Source organism: Chinchilla lanigera, unplaced genomic scaffold (genome assembly GCF_000276665.1).
Source record: "Chinchilla lanigera isolate Chin_1 unplaced genomic scaffold, ChiLan1.0 scaffold00051, whole genome shotgun sequence".
In the NCBI taxonomy this organism is placed as follows: domain Eukaryota; kingdom Metazoa; phylum Chordata; class Mammalia; order Rodentia; family Chinchillidae; genus Chinchilla; species Chinchilla lanigera.
In genome coordinates, this window is record NW_004955452.1 from 3,740,043 (window position 1) to 3,756,175 (window position 16,133).

Sequence of the window (16,133 nt, forward strand, 5' to 3'; positions counted from 1 at the left end):
GTGTGTGGACAGATTTCCTGCACTCTCTTATATATCATTCTTTAAGTGACTATTATAAATAATCTTATAAAATGTGTCCTGTATTACATTGTTCTCCCTTGCAAAAAAAAAAACCCCACCAAACTACAACACCTCCAAAGAATTGCCAACATTCATATCAACATTATTCATGATAGCCAAAAGGTGGAAACAACCCACACGCCTATTGTCACATAAATGGGCAACTACATAAAATAGAATATACATAAACAAAATGTGGTATATTCATAAAATAGAATATTGTTTACCCTTAAAAAGATGTAGACTCCGACCCATATTACAACATGGATAAGCCTTAAAAAATATCATGCTGGCCAGGCATGGAGGCAGACGCCTGTAATCCTAGCACTGGCGAGCCTGAGGCAGGATTGTTGCAAGTTACAGGCCAGCCTGAACTACATAGTGAGACCCTGTCTAAAAAAAAAAGCCACCCTAAGTCAGACAAAAAAGGACAAATCACAATAGGAGAAAATGTCGTGATTCAGCTTATATAGGTGCAATGGTTAATTTTGTGTCAAGGTGACCACATGACAGGGAGCCCAAGTATTTGGCTACACGTGGCTTCTGGGTGTGTCTGTGGGTATTTCTGGCCAGTAATAGCACTCGTGTCAATAGACTGAGAAAAGGGATTTCCCCCTCTTCAATATCAGCGGGCATGACGCCATCCCGGGTTCCGAATAAAACACAAAGGTGGGGGAAAGAGTTCTCTCAGCTTGGCAGCTTTATCTGGCTCCCCAGGCTGTCCAGCTTGGACTGCAAGTGCATCACCGGCTTTCCTAAGTCTCCAGCTTGTTGACAGCAAATCCTGGGATTTCTCACTCTTCGTAACTGGTGCCCAGTGCTACCCATTGGTGGATCTCCTACTGGTTGTTTTTCTAGAGAACCCTAAACAATGAGATACCAAGAGTAGTCAAATTCATAGAGAAAGTAGAGAACTGGGTGTGGTGGTGCACACTTGTAACCCCAGCTATCTGGGAGGCTGAGGCAGAAGGATTGCAAGTTCAAGGCCAGCCTGGGCTACATAAAGAGACCTTGTCTCAAAATAATGAGGGTTGGGAATGTAGCTCTGTGGTAGAGCACTTACCTAGTACACAGCCAAAGCTCTGGATTTAATCCCCAGTGTGTGTGAGGAGGTGGGGCTGAATAGCAGCATCCAGGGGGTTGCGAAGAGGAAACAGAGGCTATTGATTAATGGGCTTAATGTTTTAGTTTGGGATGATTTTTTTTTCCAGTACCAGGAATCAAACTCAGGGCCTTGTGTTTGCCAGGCAGACACTTGTGCCACTGAGCTATAACCCCCGGCCCTAGTTTGGGATGATAAAAAAGTTCCAAAGATGGATAGTGGAGATGGTTACAGAGCAACACGGGTGTACATAATCACACTGAGGAGTGCACTCAAAAGGTTAAAATGGTGAATTCTATGTTATATGTATTCTACCATAATTTAAAATAAGTACACATACACGGAGAAATGATGTAGGCAAAGCATACCCTTGCCAATTGATGGAGACCACTACAAAGCAGCCCTGAGCAGGACTTAATCAATTGGCTTTTCATGTTTACTTGTGAGTCTGTCTAAGGCCTAGGCTCCTTGTCTGGAGATGGGCAATGGACTCATAGTAAGTGAACCTCTGTGAGTCACTGATCCCTACTAAGGCCTGTCTGGGTAATGAAGCTGGAAAGCCTCAAAGGGTAAAATAAAATCACAGCCAAGGACACCTGGTTCCAACCTCAACCAGACAAAGACTGTAGCCTCAGGCATCTCACTCCTGGGTGGATTAATTTAATACCTTACTTGGAGAAGTTCCACCCTTCTTGAGTACTTCCTTCCCTTCTTCTAGCTAAATAAACACAGGATACCCAGAGGTCTTGGTCTTAGCCCCGAGAGAATCTCAAATTCTGCGAGAGGGCATTGATCCTGCTGAAGCCCTGAAATCACTCCATTTGCTTCTTTTTATAGAGCCGTCACCGTACACTCATTCCAGAGATTGCAAACCTGATTAGCCCCCAATAACTTCGGGATATTATTAACCTGATAACCAGTTCCCCAATTCCTATCACCCCATCCTGTCTGCCCCCTAAATTCACTTACTGGCAAATTCTTCAAAAGTGAGTAACATATGCACCCATCCCTGAGTGAATCCCTCAGGAAAGGCCAGAGGCTGCTCCCTGTGGAGTCCCAATATGAAACTGAGGGAAAACCTCACTAAATTCTCTAGCTCACTGGCTTTTAGTTACCTGCTTTCATTTGACTTGAAGCCTAATTTTGGAGATCACTGCCTGAGCAGTGTACGATTAGTCTCCCGCTAGCTTTGTGGTAGAGGATGCCCCTGTCATGATAATGGTGGCCTCGCTCCCTTTTCAGGGACTTGAACGCGCTTTTGCCAAAGGCACTGACTCTCACTGGGATCTAAGTAAGTGCTGATGGGTGACGTTCTGTCAGCAGCCCAAAACCTTACCCTCAGCTAACGCTGCCCTTTTCCGAACACGTGTCCCAGAAGTGGCCTGAGGGTTAGTTGGGTACACACAGACCACTGATTACTTCACTTCCAATCCTTAACCCAAGCTATTTTAAATGTAAAGAAAATTTAAAATCTTGTACTTCTAACACTGTTCAAGGACGAGGCTGGGAAGCACAGCTGATTCTCATGATTAGAAAGCGACAAAACTTAACGAGCCCTGACGCTCCAGGTGCCAGCTGCAAGGTAAGTGCAACTTAGCCAGACAGTGGTGTTTTGCTTACTTTTGAGTCCCAGAGAGTTACCGCCTCAAGGACACCTCTGCCCAGTCTCAGACAATGACTGCTTCTTCCCCCATGTTATATGATAGTAACCTTATTAGTTTCTGGAAGAGTAAATTCTGCCTAGCAATTAATGACGAAGACATGTGGAACCAACTCTAGATGGTGAAATAAAGCTGCCTTCTGAAGTTCTCTGGTGCTGCTGTCTTCCTTTTGGTCTGGTCCTGAATTCCACGGTATCTTAAACCACCCCATTACCGAAGCCAAGTCTGTTTACCTGTCACTTGAACGGGTCTAGCAACTCCAGGATGAGTTCCTGAGTCAAGGTGAAAAGATGACTTGGGAAGTCAGCAAAACAAGATGGCCAGGCTACCATCCGAAAAGACCCCCTTAAACACAATCTCAAGCATTTTTTACCCTTGTGTAAAGGGAAAGAAGATGGGCTTTGGGTAGGAAGGGATGACTGGAGACTTCTGGGTACCTCTTCAGTAGTCTGGGATGTGACACTGCAAAACCTGGGGGCCTGTACACGTGAAATCACAAGCTCACGGTGCCCTGTAAATCCTGGAAATATCTTCCTTATACTTATTGTAGTGTCTCCGGTCTTGAGGGGGAAGAGACAGTGTAGGCAGCTTTAGGATAAACTGGTCTTATACCACTTAGATAGTCCTTAAATAACACATCACGCACAGCTGAGCAGAAATCTGATGCAAAGATCAAGGGAGAGGAAATGGATAGAAGGCGGAGTTGGGTCTGATGTCCCACACCTGTAACCCCCGCACTTTGGGAGGCAAGGCAGGAGGATTTTAAGTTCAAGCCCAGCCTTGGGAATTTAACGATTTAGCAAGACCCTGTGTCAAAATAAAAGGTAAGGAAGGGCTGGATGTGCTGACACCTGCCCGCAACCCAGCACTGGGGAAGGCTGAGGCAAGAGGACTGCAACTCAGGATCTACCAGGATCTATCCAGCAGTTTAGCTGGATCCCGTTACGAAATAAATAAATAAAAAGGACTGGAGACGTAGGTCAGTGGTGGGGCTCCCTCTTGGTTTTATTCTCAGAAGAGCAAAACCAAAAAAAATTTTTTAAAAGAGGGCTGCAGATTTAGCTCAGTACAAAGGCCCTGAGTTCTATCCCTACTACTATTTAAAAAACAAAGCTTTTCACCAAAATTTCATCTTCTTTTAGTCATCTATTGAAAAAATTTGCAAAAAAAAAAAAAAGAACAAGAAACAGTAAGCAACAACATGCTTTTTGTTAGAAATAATTAGACTTACAGATTTATTCACTTGTTTTTTTTTTAGAGAGTCTCACTATGTACTCCAAACTGGCCTCAAACTCGCAAGGATCCTTCTGCCTCAGCCTCCCAAGGGCTGAGACTACAGACTATGCAATCCTATTGAAAAAGGCGGGGTAGAATGGCAGTCTTTGTCTTCATAGCTTCACTGTGAACATGGGCGATTTCAGAGCTGTAGTTTGCTTTGGAAGCTTCTGAAGAGTTGACCATTAGCGCCCAGCAAGGGTTCTCCTTTCCCTCCTGGCTTCCTTCAGCTTTCGGGGAGCAGCTGATATTAAACAGAGCCTGTGGTTAAGCTCTCCAGCCTCTCTCCCCACTCCCGGAGGCACAGTGGGACGGGCTGGTCCTTGGTCTGACGTCACTTAGTAGGCAAGCAGGTTACAGAACAGAGGACGCAGGTGGCTGCCCTGGAGAGCGCCCCCACCGGGCGGCCCCTTCTTTTGCTGAGTAGTGGGAAGTGCCCTAGCAATGACTCCATTAGTCATCAGTGTGAGGTGCTCAGTTTCGGGATTAAAGTGTGCGGGAAAGGCCATCTCTGGGTGGGGAAAACAAGTGGCTTTATTTAGATGCCGGCTCTGCGAGAGAGAAATCAAAGCAGCACACACCGGGCAGCGCCCCACTCCTCCTGACCTCCAGGGTCACCCCACCCCTGCCAGCTTCACAGTCCAGGCGAACTTCACTGGGAGTGCAGAGGAAGGCAACTGAGGCAGAGAGATGTGCAGACCTTCATTCGGGTCTTTGGACCACTTCAGATCCTCCTTCAGTCCCAGCATGGTTACCTGCAGCAAGAAAAAGGAACGGGAAGCCCCAGTCATGCACCAGGGCACACAAACCACGCTCTGAACACCCATGCTGGCCCGGGACAGGGGAGAGAACCCATCAGGAGCTCGATGTGGGAGTAGCCTAGGGAGGAAGGAAGGAAGGAAAGGAGAAAGGAAGGAAAGAGAGGAAGAACAGAGAAAGAAGGTCTACCAGTTCCTTTAGAAAAAGCTACATTTAACCAAGAAAAAAGAAAAGAAAAGAAAAGAAAAGAAAAGAAAAGAAAAGAAAAGAAAAAGAAAAGAAAAGAAAAGAAAATGAAAAAACTACTTTTAGGTTGGTGTGGTGGCACATAGCCATAATCCTAGCACTCTGGGAAGCTGAGGTAGAAGGATCACAAGTTTGGAACCAGCCTAGCAAGAACTTGTCTCAAAATAAAAATTAAAAAAGGGCTATTATGCTGGGCATGGTGGCACATGCCTGTTATCCCAGCACTTGGGAGGCTGAGGCAGGAGGATCATTGCAAGTATGAGACCAGCCTGGGCTACAAAGTGAGCTCAAGGCCAGCCTGAACTGCACAGCAAGACCCTGTCTCAAAAAAAAAACAAGTAAATAAGTAAGTAAGTAAGTAAGTAAATAAAAAAGGGCTATAGCTGGATGTGCTGGTTCACACCTGTATTCCCAGTACTCAGGAGATGGAGGCAGGAGGATCGCCGTGAGTATAAGATCAGCCTGGGATATACAGTGAGCTCAAGACCAACCTGAACTACATAGTGAAACCCTGCCTCCAAAACAAACAAAATAAATAAATAAATAAATAAAGGCAGGCTAGAGACAGAGCTCAGTACAAAGGCCATGGGTTCAAGCTCCAGTGCCCCCGTCACACGGCAGGAGGTAAGTACATCTTAGAACTGATGGGACTCCTTACCCTTGTAGTTGAGGTAGTTATGGGGGATTTAAGATATAAAACTTCATGTTCTGGCCACTGCAGAAAAATGGCATAAACAGTTGAGTCTTTTGAAGTATACCTGGGAAAAAGGAAACACTGCTGTTAAGGACACTGGCACCCTGATAATCCTGTCCCTGCTTTTTCAGTTATTACCAGGCCCCAGACCTCGCGCCTGTCACCGCTACTGCGAGGCGCTAACAACACCAATTCCAGCACGCAGGGAGGAAGCAGCCTACACTCTCGCCTGTCTTCCATGTTCCTCTCTCGCGCTGTTAACCTGCTTCCGTCTAGTTAGCCCTTTCATCAGCTATTTCCCCCTGAAGCCATTTACCCTATGTCAATCTTTTCAACCTCAAATCCATGAGAAAACAGAGGACACAGCAGGGGTAAGGTACACAATGAAGACAAGTTTGTTATCCTGAGACTTCACCATGTTTAAAGAGGAAGAGGAAAATCTCTAGACACTGATTCAACCAGAAGGATTAGTGTGTTTGGCCTGATCCAAAGACTGAAGCTGTTTGGCACAACATCAGCAGTACCTTTTTTTTTTTTTTTTTTTTTGTCTTTTTGAGACAGGATCTCGTTATGCAGTTCAGGCTGGCCTTGAGCTCACTTTGTAGCCCAGGCTGGTCTCGAACTCGCAATGATCCTCCTGCCTCAGCCTCCTGAGCGCTGGGATTACAGGCATGCACCACCATGTCCAGCTTCTGCAGTACCTTTTACTAGACACTTAGTTTATGCCTGGCCTTGCTGGGTGCTTCACATATATTATCTCATTTAGTCTTCAAAACAACTCTCTGAAGTTAAGTAGCATCAGCCCATTTTGCAGTTGAAAAAACTGAGGCCCAAGATCAAATAACTAGATCCAGGTCCAAGAATGAATGGAAAGAACTGAGTATGGACCCTGCAATTGTGGATGCCACATAAGCATAACTACCATTATTTGGGGGAAGCAGGCTAACAGTGACTACCAAGTTAATCAATGTTTTTCTCCAACTTCCCTTTTCTCCAAACCTACTGTCTACCTCTCCAGTCAAAGACACTGTGGTGGCCTAAGCCATAACCCAATGGGGCCACAAGTTTTATAGCAAAAGAACAGCTTTGGGGTTCCCTCAAGACAACCTGAAGCCGGGCGCAGTTCCATAAGGCTGCGGGCGTCAGGAGATGACTCACCACACAGAGGTCTCGTTCTTTTCCCGCTGCACCCGCCAGGGCCTGCTGGCGTAGATGGCCTCCCCGCTGACCTGCAGCCACTTTCCCACCGCAAGGAGCCTCTCTTGGAAGATGGGGGCGATCAGTCCATCCTTAGTGGGCCCCACGTTGAGAAGATAGTTGCCTCCCAGACTGACGGTCTGAACCAGTTCCTAAAGGGAGCAGAGACCATGAAAGGTGAACCGTGAATGCCACGTCCGGAGCAATGCTTAGATTACAGATATTAGGACAGGCCAAGTGATCCAAGCGGCTCTTCCTCACCTGTGACCAGCCCGTGTCGTTTAAAAACTCTACTTCTTTGTCATTATACAAGCAGGACAGGTTCATAGGAGAACACAAAACGCCTGTTGTGAGATGGATATCAATTGGGACCTCAGGGAGTGCTCATGGCACTTTTGGCGGGGCCGCAGGCTCCGGCACGGAATGCAGTGGGAAGGGCTGGCTCTCAGAGGCTGGCGTGAACAGGGAAGCTGAAAGAAAAGCACTGGCCGGGAAGGGCTGGCTCTGAGCCATGAACGACCACGGACTGGTTGGCAGGGGACACAGGGGTCAGGATCAGAGGTTTGAGTGGTTGCCACGGAGACCCTGAGGGGCTAGAAGACTTATGGGGAATTTCAGGAAGTTTGTTATGTGATGGGCTACGCAAAGGCACATGCTGCCCTTCTGGGAAGACTGCTATACAGAGGTACACCCTGGAAGGCCTGGAGAAGAGGTTAGTTCACACCAAACAAGTGCACTGCAAGGCAACCCAGAAAAACTAAGATTACGCAGGGAAAATTTTGAACAGGAGAATCCAGGGCTGGGGATTCAGCTCAGTGGCACAACTGTGTACTTGGCAAGCGCAAGGTCCTGAGTTCAACTCGGGGTGCCAAAAAAAAAAAAAAAAAGTGCTGGGGATATAGCTCAGTGGCACAAGTGCCTGCCTAGCAAGCACAAGGTCCTGGGTTCGATTCCCAGTACAAAAACAAAACAAAACAAAACAGGAGAATCCAACAGAGTATGCCAATACACACCATACCATTAACTTCTGCTGTTTTCAGGCTTTTGCCTCAGAAGTTAATTTCAGATATAATAATGTCACATTTTTTCACTCAATGAATTAACCATTTACCCATACTATATTATCAACTTCCTTTTTAAAATCAGTTCTGAAAACTAAAACAACACTAAGATTCCATCTCACCCCCAGAAAGCATGGCTATTATCAAGAAATTAACCAATAACAAATACTGGAGGGGAGGTGGGGAAAAAGGAACCCTTCTCCACTGTTGGTGGGAGTGCAGACTGGTGTAACTACTGTGGGAATCAGTGTGGAGAGTCCTCAAAAAACTAGGACTATGCGGTGGCACATGCTTGTAATCCCAGCACTCGGGAGGCTGAGGCAGGAGGATCTTTGCGAGTTCGAGGCCAGCCTGGGCTACAAAGTGAGCTCAAGGTCAGCCTGAACTGCATAGTGACACTCTATCTCAAAAAGACAAAACAAAACAAAACAAAAAAAATAAACTAGGACTAGATGTTCCATTTGATCCAGCTATTCCCCTTCTGGCTATCTTCCCCCAAAGAATTAAAAGCATCATACGACAATGATATATGAATACCTATGTTTGTGTAATAGCAAAATCTTGGAAACAGCCCAAGTGCTCATCAACTGGTGAATAGATAAAGATGTGGTTTCTTTATACAATGGAGTACTACTCTGCCATTAAGAAGGATACACTTGAGACAATTCTGGCTAAATGGATGCACCTTGAGACCACACTCTCAAGTGAAATAAACTGGACACGCATGTGTAAATACTGCATTGTTTCTCTGTTGTGAGAAACAGAAGGTATAAATAAAGACCAACATGTGTAATAAAGGGCTGGGGACATAGCTCAGCGGCATAGCGCTTGTCCGGCAAGCATGAGGTTGTGAGTTCAATTTCCAGAAACAACAGCGAAAAAATACTCAAAATGTGTAATAGATATTGTGAAATAGGAAGAAAATGTTCAAATGGGGAGGGGAACAAAGAGGGGAAGGAAAAAAAGAGGGGAAAGTAAAAAAAAAAAATACGAGGAGGAAAAAAAAAATAAAATCAGTGCTGGGAATGGAACCTAGAGCCTCACACATGCCAGGCAAGTGCTCTGCCAGGAGCTCTGCTTCTAGCTCTCAGCGTTTTAGCAGTTAAGGAAATCTGCTCATCGACATAATTATCCCTTCTGGTTGTGAGATGCTGCAACCATGCTCATGTCTTACTGTAAACAATCCGGGGAGACCATCTCTAAATGTAAAACCTCCTCCTGTAACCAAGTCATTTCCGAGGACAGGTTTCTGTTGCATGCTCAGTAGCCTTGGGAGGTCTGCTGACCCACACTTTGTCACTCTTGGCTAGGAGTCTGCTGAGAGAACGAGTTAGCAAGCTGCAGCTCTGAGGCGCCCTTACCGAAATGACTTCAGACTCGCTCAAGACGTCCGCCACGTTCATGTCTCGCCGGTAACCCCAGGACCCCTTGTCCAGACTGGTACACATCTCCCACTTGTGATCGGGCAAGCTCCCGGGCACGAATTTATCTTGGCAGTTGTAGTACCCTCCGTGGTGACAGGAGCAGTTCTTTCCCCAACGGTCATTTACTACCACTTCATCCTACAGGTGAGAGGAGGGCCGGGTCAAGGGCGTAATGCCATCCAGTGACGCCCCGCGGGTTGGTGGGGCCACGGGGTATTTGGAAATGAGGGACAGTCTAAAGTGGTGATTCTTGCCCAGGACAGGGGCAGTTCTGCCTTGAAGGGGACAGACATTTGGCAACCTAGAGACATTTCAGGTTGTCACAAAGGGGTGGTACTACTGACGTCTAGGGGAATGGGTTAGGGGAGCACCGCTACAAAACACCCTGTGTATGGGGCTGGGGATTTAGCTCAGCAGCACAGTGCCTGCCTGGTAAGTGCAAGGTCATGAGTTCAATTCCCGATACTGGAAAAAAAACAAAACAAAACAAAAACCCAACACCATCACCCTGTATGTAGTGCACAGGATACCCTGGTAACAAAGAAGTATCTGGCCCCAAATATCCAAAGTGCTAAGGCTGAGAACCCACAGAAGAGACACCTAGCACCAGAGCTGGGGAAACCCCACCATGGCAGGGGCAGAGGGGCTCCCCTTGGGCTGTTTCCAAGGCCTCTGAGCTCAGCCCGGATGCTTTCCACTATATAACCCCGACTTTCTTCCCACAAGTGCAAAAGTCACCAGATCTTCGTTTTTCTTCCTCCCAGGCTTAGCTGAACTATAAGAAACGATCACACGGGATATGTTCATGTAAATATTTAACGTACGGCAGTCTATTTTCTAACAGAGTGGCCAGTACAGGGCAATTACTAAAAACCTTGTGAAAGGACACAATAAACACTTAAAAACGCCCCCTTTTGCTTGTTTCAGGGCCACCCACATCACCATGTACATTTAGCCTACGGCAGCTAGTTAGCACCAAAGCAAAACGGAACAATAGGCATCATTTCTAGCCAGTGTGACCGCGTCTCCTGTACTCAGCTATCAGTATCCGGGCCTCACGAGGTCTCAGAACGGAAAGGGACACCTCAGGTTCAACCCAAGCTCAGCCTGGGCTTTCAGAGTCACCTACTAGTCAGGGGGCCTTAGGGAGGGAACTTTATCTTTTAAATCTAGTTATGTGTAAAAGAACCAAACGTAAATCCAAACAAAACCCCAACAACTAAGCAAACCAAAAGAAAACGATCACCTACTTCACTGGAATTTTCAGACGATTAAGTGACAACACCCTGACCCTGGCACAGAGTGAGTGGTCAGTAACACCTCACCCGTCTCCTTCGTCTCCCCCTCGTTCTCTGAGCGCTGGAGGACTGGTACCCTGCCCTGTATACACAGCCCTTTCAAGATGGCCACAGTCTCTAACCCAGTACCCTACGCTTTCGGCAGACTGCGAAGACCTTGGGACATATTTCTATTGTCATACTGCTCACTCCACAGTGAGATCTGTCTCTTCTCTTCAGACTGTGCTTCCTCCGGGGCTGAAACCATCAATTCTGTGGCTTCAGACTTGGCACATACCATGCCACAGAGCTGGCTCCCAATAAATCCTCGTTTCTACAATCCTGTGTCTGCAAAGCTAGTGTGTAAACAGGCAGAGACAAGGCCACACCAAAGGTTCTGCTTGCTGTGGAACTGTAATTCTTTTTTTTTTTTTTTTGAGACAAGGTCTCGCTATGTAGCCCAGGCTGGACTTCAAATTGCAGAGATTCTTTCCCGCCTCAGCCTTGTGTACCACCATACCAGGCACTGAAAATCTTTGAGGCCCAAAACACTGTACTGTATGTATGTATTTATTCAGGCAGTACAGGGGATTACTAGGTAAGTACTTTAATAATGAGCTATAAGCTGGGCGTGGTGGCGCACTCCTATAATCCCAGCACTCGGGAGGCTGAGGCAGGAGGATCCTTGCGAGTCTGAGACCAGCCTGGGCTACAAAATGAGCTCAAGGCCAGCCTGAACTGCATAGTGAGACCCTGTCTCTAAAACAACAACAACAACCAAATTCAAAAAAACCAAACAAACACTGAGCTATAATCAAATCCCTTCTGAAATCCTTAGTTTGAGACAGCGTCTCACTAAATTGCCCTGGCTAGCCTCAAATATGTGAACCTCCTGGCTCAGTCTCCTGGTACCAGGGGTTACCATACTCCCAGCCAGCTGTGCTTTTCAAAGGGCACTGGGATAGGTATTTCCTTCCCTTTTCCAACCCTGAATCTTTACCTGAGTCTTCTTCTTTTCTGTGATGTTCCTTCACTTCTCACCGGAACCCACCCAGCCCTCTAGCCCTAGTTTCATGGGCCTACACGCTGCAGTTATACGAAGGCCATCTCAGGGAAAAATGGGGTTTTGATCACTCTCACTCGTGGTGTATCCGGCACCCATTCATTCATGCAGTGGCTGCGTACTCAGTAAATACCAGGAGGCTCACACTGTGGCAGGTCCCGGTGCACCCAAGGTAAGTAACTCTGCCCTTAAAGATCCAGCAGAGACTGCTGAGAGGACAAACACGTGGACGATTATGACCTTGTATCAGACATGATGACCTAGGGACCAACTGCGCATCTGAGGGCCTCTACACACTTAGCAAGCTCCTGAAAACTGCTTTTACTCTCTCTCAGCTTATCACATAAGGTCTCCTATTTTAAATTTCTTTCCATTTTCCAAGCTTAGTAATAGCAACCCAGTGAAACCCTTGGAGATTTATGAAACTATCAAGGTGCCTCAGTTCGAACTGTTTCGTTTTGGTTTTTGGTGCTGGGATTGAACCCAGGGCCTCAGGCATGCTAAGTATGTGCTCCACCTCTGAGCTAAACCCCAACCCCCAAACTGGTTTTATATTTAGATTTTTCTCTAAAGTCCACAACAAATTTAAAATACGTAAATAATTTTTCAGTCTCCTATAGTGAAGATGAACACTTCTGCTGTTTTGTAAAATTACTCCAATACAAAGTATAAATGTGTAACCACTACACACTGGCTAATAATACTGATTAGGGGAGGGGTTTGGGGTAGGCAAGGTATCCCCAAGAATTTGGATAAAAGGGAAATGACCTGGTTGGTTCCTTTAGAGTTAAGATATATAATCAATACAGAGTATGTGAAACCACAGACATTAAATTTTACTCCTATCACTTAGTTTTATTATTTGCACATAACTTGAGGATGTTTTCCCATAATATTTGTTTGCATAGTAGGGTTTATCTCCTCTGCAGTAGTCTAGGAATCCAACATCCTATTTCTACTCTACCATGTGAAATTAACACTGCTTAGACCTACGTTGTTAAAACCAAGAACTAAAAGAAAAAGAAAGCTTACACGCCAAGGGGCTAGAATTAAGGGAGAAACCTTTAATATCCGCTAGGTGCTCTCCTCCCAATGGCCACACGCTGGTATCATTTGCTACTTTTGTGTCCTTATTCGTACTCCACGTCTTGGTTCCTTGTACTTACTTCTGTTGTAACAAATACGTAAGAAATAAATCAGATAAATACTTACCTTCACAGGGCTATCATTGTACAGCCAGGAAAGAAAATAGGTGGAGTTCCAGTAGGTATAGGGACATTCCCACTCGCCATCAGACCAGATGAGGTCAGGCTTGTAGCTGGAAGGCACAGGGGCCGAACAGTTCATCGTTTGACTGTGTTCACAGGACAGTTTTGTAGACTCATTTTTGCAACACATATTAGGGCTATGGGTATAGCTCAGGGACAGAACATCTGCCTAGCATGCACGAGACCCTGGGTATAATGCCCAGCATTGAAAAAAAAAAATTCCTCCCGTTTTGAAAGTACCATAAAATTACTACAACGCAGAGGATATGGAAAACTAAAGAGATGACAGCAACAACAATAATAATAAAATCACTTTGTTAATGTAACTAGTGTTTAAAACAAATGTGTGTGTGTGTGTGTGTGTGCATACGCACAATCTGGTTTCCTTCCAGTAACTAATGCCAATTAAAAGCAGTGCTTCCAGGCTGGTGATGTAGCTCAGTGGTGAACACTTACCCAGAATGCAGGAGGCCCTGAGTCTATCCTCAGCACTACCAAAGAGTAGCTCTCTAGAACTACAGGATTAAAGGTTTTTGGTTTTGTTTTTATTTGAGACAGGGCCTCACTATATAGTCCAGGCTGGCCTTGTGCTCAATATATACTTCAGGTTGGCCTCAAACTTGCGCCAATCTTCCTGCCTCAGCCTCCTGAGTGCTGGGATTACAGCAAGAGGCAGCCTTCTGTGTCCAGATGCTCATTTTGCGGAGGGACCCCCTTGCATTAGACTCCATCCAAGATGACTTCTCTAAAGAAGGCTTAGAGTTGTAAGAAACCTGCAGAAGCTTGGACAGACCCATTACTAGATCAGAAACTGAGTTGTCTTTCCTGCCTTGAACAAAGTACTTATTCTTTCTCCTTCCCTCTTCCTTCCTCTTTATTTTGGGGTGTGGGGTGGGAAAACATGGGCACATGAGAACCTCATAAATGCTAGGTAAGTGTCTACCACTGCACTGCGTTCCAAGTCCTTTTTTTTCTTTGGTACCAGGAATCAAACTCAGAACCTTGTGCTTGCCAGGCAGGCATTTATGCTGCTGAGCTATGTCCCCAGCCAAGTCCTTTTTTAAAAGCAAGTTTTATTTTGAAACAGGGTCTCCCTAAATTGCCCAGGCTTGACTGGAACTCTTGAGGGGTCTGTATGAGCCTCTCAGGTATAACGAGGCAAGTCAAGGGTGAGACATGGTGAACAGTAGTGACCAAGCCCGAAGTGACAGTGGTCATTCTAAGATAATGTAGTAACAGCGATAATCCCCTACGCTGTGCTAGGCGCTGTGACAGTCGGGCCCTTTACAGAGTGGGAATCTGAGGCTCACAGGCGATCTGTTTTGGGCTTGTAAGAGGCAAGGAGACCCAAGCCTACAGGTTGCACTGCACGCTCTCCAAGGTCCTGACAAAGGGGACAACTGCAGGCAAGCAAGGGCCTGAAGTTGACTTCACTGTCTTCCTGGGTTTTGTGTAATTGTTTCAGCTTATAAAGACAATACGACTACTTGCAGAAAATCTGAAAAGTAGGATAAAAAAAAGAATTTTGCCTTAATACAACCATCAATTTTATTATTTTGTTATCTTCTACATTATTGTCATACGTACCTGCCCCCCACCCCCTTGGTGTTTTGAGACAGGGTCTCACCATGTATTCCAGGCTGGCCTCAAACTCATAGCGACCCTCCTGCCTCAGCCTCCCAAGGGCTGGGATTATAGGTATGCACCATCTTGCCCAGCTCACCCTCTTCCCTCCTTAAAAGCACCTAATAGGAAGCTCTGATTTCATTGACAAAACATAGAAGTCGAATATATTGGTTTTTTACCTGTTAACAAGGTCATACAGCTCTGGCATTGTTTTGGAACTGACAAAGTGCTGAGTTTTGAAGTTGTTTTTCTTATCAAGTAGGTACAGTGGATGGAACCACTCTAAGAGTGAGTGGTAGAGACCATAGCGTATGTTCCTTAAACAGAAAGACATAACAGCAACTGCCATTAAACAAAGAACTAATAATTTAAGAAAAATCAGTTACAATTTTTTTTTTTACATATCAGTGAAATTCACCCACGGGGTATGGGGAAGGGTGGGACCCAAAACCATTTTCTTAAATTACTTATCATTCACTTAGGTAAGAAGATTTGGTATACGAGTTTAGATAATATGTAACTACCTTTTTTACTGCACAGTACTGGGGACTGAATGTAGGGCCTCACGTGTGCTAGGCAAGCTTTCTACCACTGAGCTGCATCACTGGTCTCCTTAAAATTTTTTTTTTGATGCAGGGTCTATGTATTCCAGGCTGGCCTTGAACTCACTATGTAGGGGGGCTGGCCCAGAACTCCTGGTGATCCTCCTGCCTGAGCATCTCAAGTGCTGGGATTACAGGTGTGCACCACCACACCTGGCTACAAATTTTATTTCATTTTATTTTATTTTGTTTTTTTTCCGGTACTGGGAATTGAACTCATGACCTTGCACTTGCCAGGCAGGCGCTGTGCCACTGAGCTAAATCCCTAGCCCCTACAAATTTTATTTTGAAACAGAGTCTCACTAATTTGCCCAGGATGGCCTTGCAACTTGTGACTCTCTTGCCTCAGGCTCCTGAGGAGCTAGATCAGAGTTATGTACCACCATGCCTGGCTATGATAATTTATAATATATTTTCTTTTTTGCACTACTGGGGATCAGACCTATGATTTTTTTTTTTTTTTTTTTTTTTTTTTGAGACAAGGTTTTGCTGTGTAATCCAGTCTGGCCTTGAACTCACTATGTGGTCCAGACTAGCCTTGAACTCACAGCAATCCTCCTGCCTCAGCCTCCCCAGTGCTGGGGTTACAGGCATGCGATACCATGCCTAGCTATATTTTATGAAGAATGGGCTGAGGATATAGCTCAGTGGCACAAGTGCCGGTCTGGCCAGTGCAAGGTTCTAAGTTTGATTTCCGGTACCAAAAAGAAAAAAAAGAACAGGGGCTGGGGATTTAGCTCAGCGGCAAAAGCGCCTGCCTGGCAAGCGCAAGGTCGTGAGTTCGGTTCCCGGTACCGGAGAAAAACCAAAAAACCAAA

At 45.7% G+C, this 16,133-nt stretch overlaps 1 protein-coding gene across 1 annotated transcript in view; it reads right to left on the minus strand.

The window, feature by feature from the left end:
* Nucleotides 1-4,028: 4,028 nt before the first annotated feature.
* Nucleotides 4,029-16,133, minus strand: part of Fuca1 (fucosidase, alpha-L- 1, tissue) — a 15,706-nt gene continuing 3,601 nt past the window's right edge. Inside the window, exons 3-8 of the mRNA XM_005394783.2 lie at nt 14,893-15,030; nt 13,032-13,137; nt 9,417-9,617; nt 6,956-7,146; nt 5,762-5,861; nt 4,029-4,853 (exon numbers count right to left, since the gene is read on the minus strand). Of these exons, the coding sequence (XP_005394840.1) occupies nt 4,713-4,853; nt 5,762-5,861; nt 6,956-7,146; nt 9,417-9,617; nt 13,032-13,137; nt 14,893-15,030 (877 nt within the window). The 3' untranslated portion in view covers nt 4,029-4,712. The remainder of the gene's footprint in view (nt 4,854-5,761; nt 5,862-6,955; nt 7,147-9,416; nt 9,618-13,031; nt 13,138-14,892; nt 15,031-16,133) is intronic.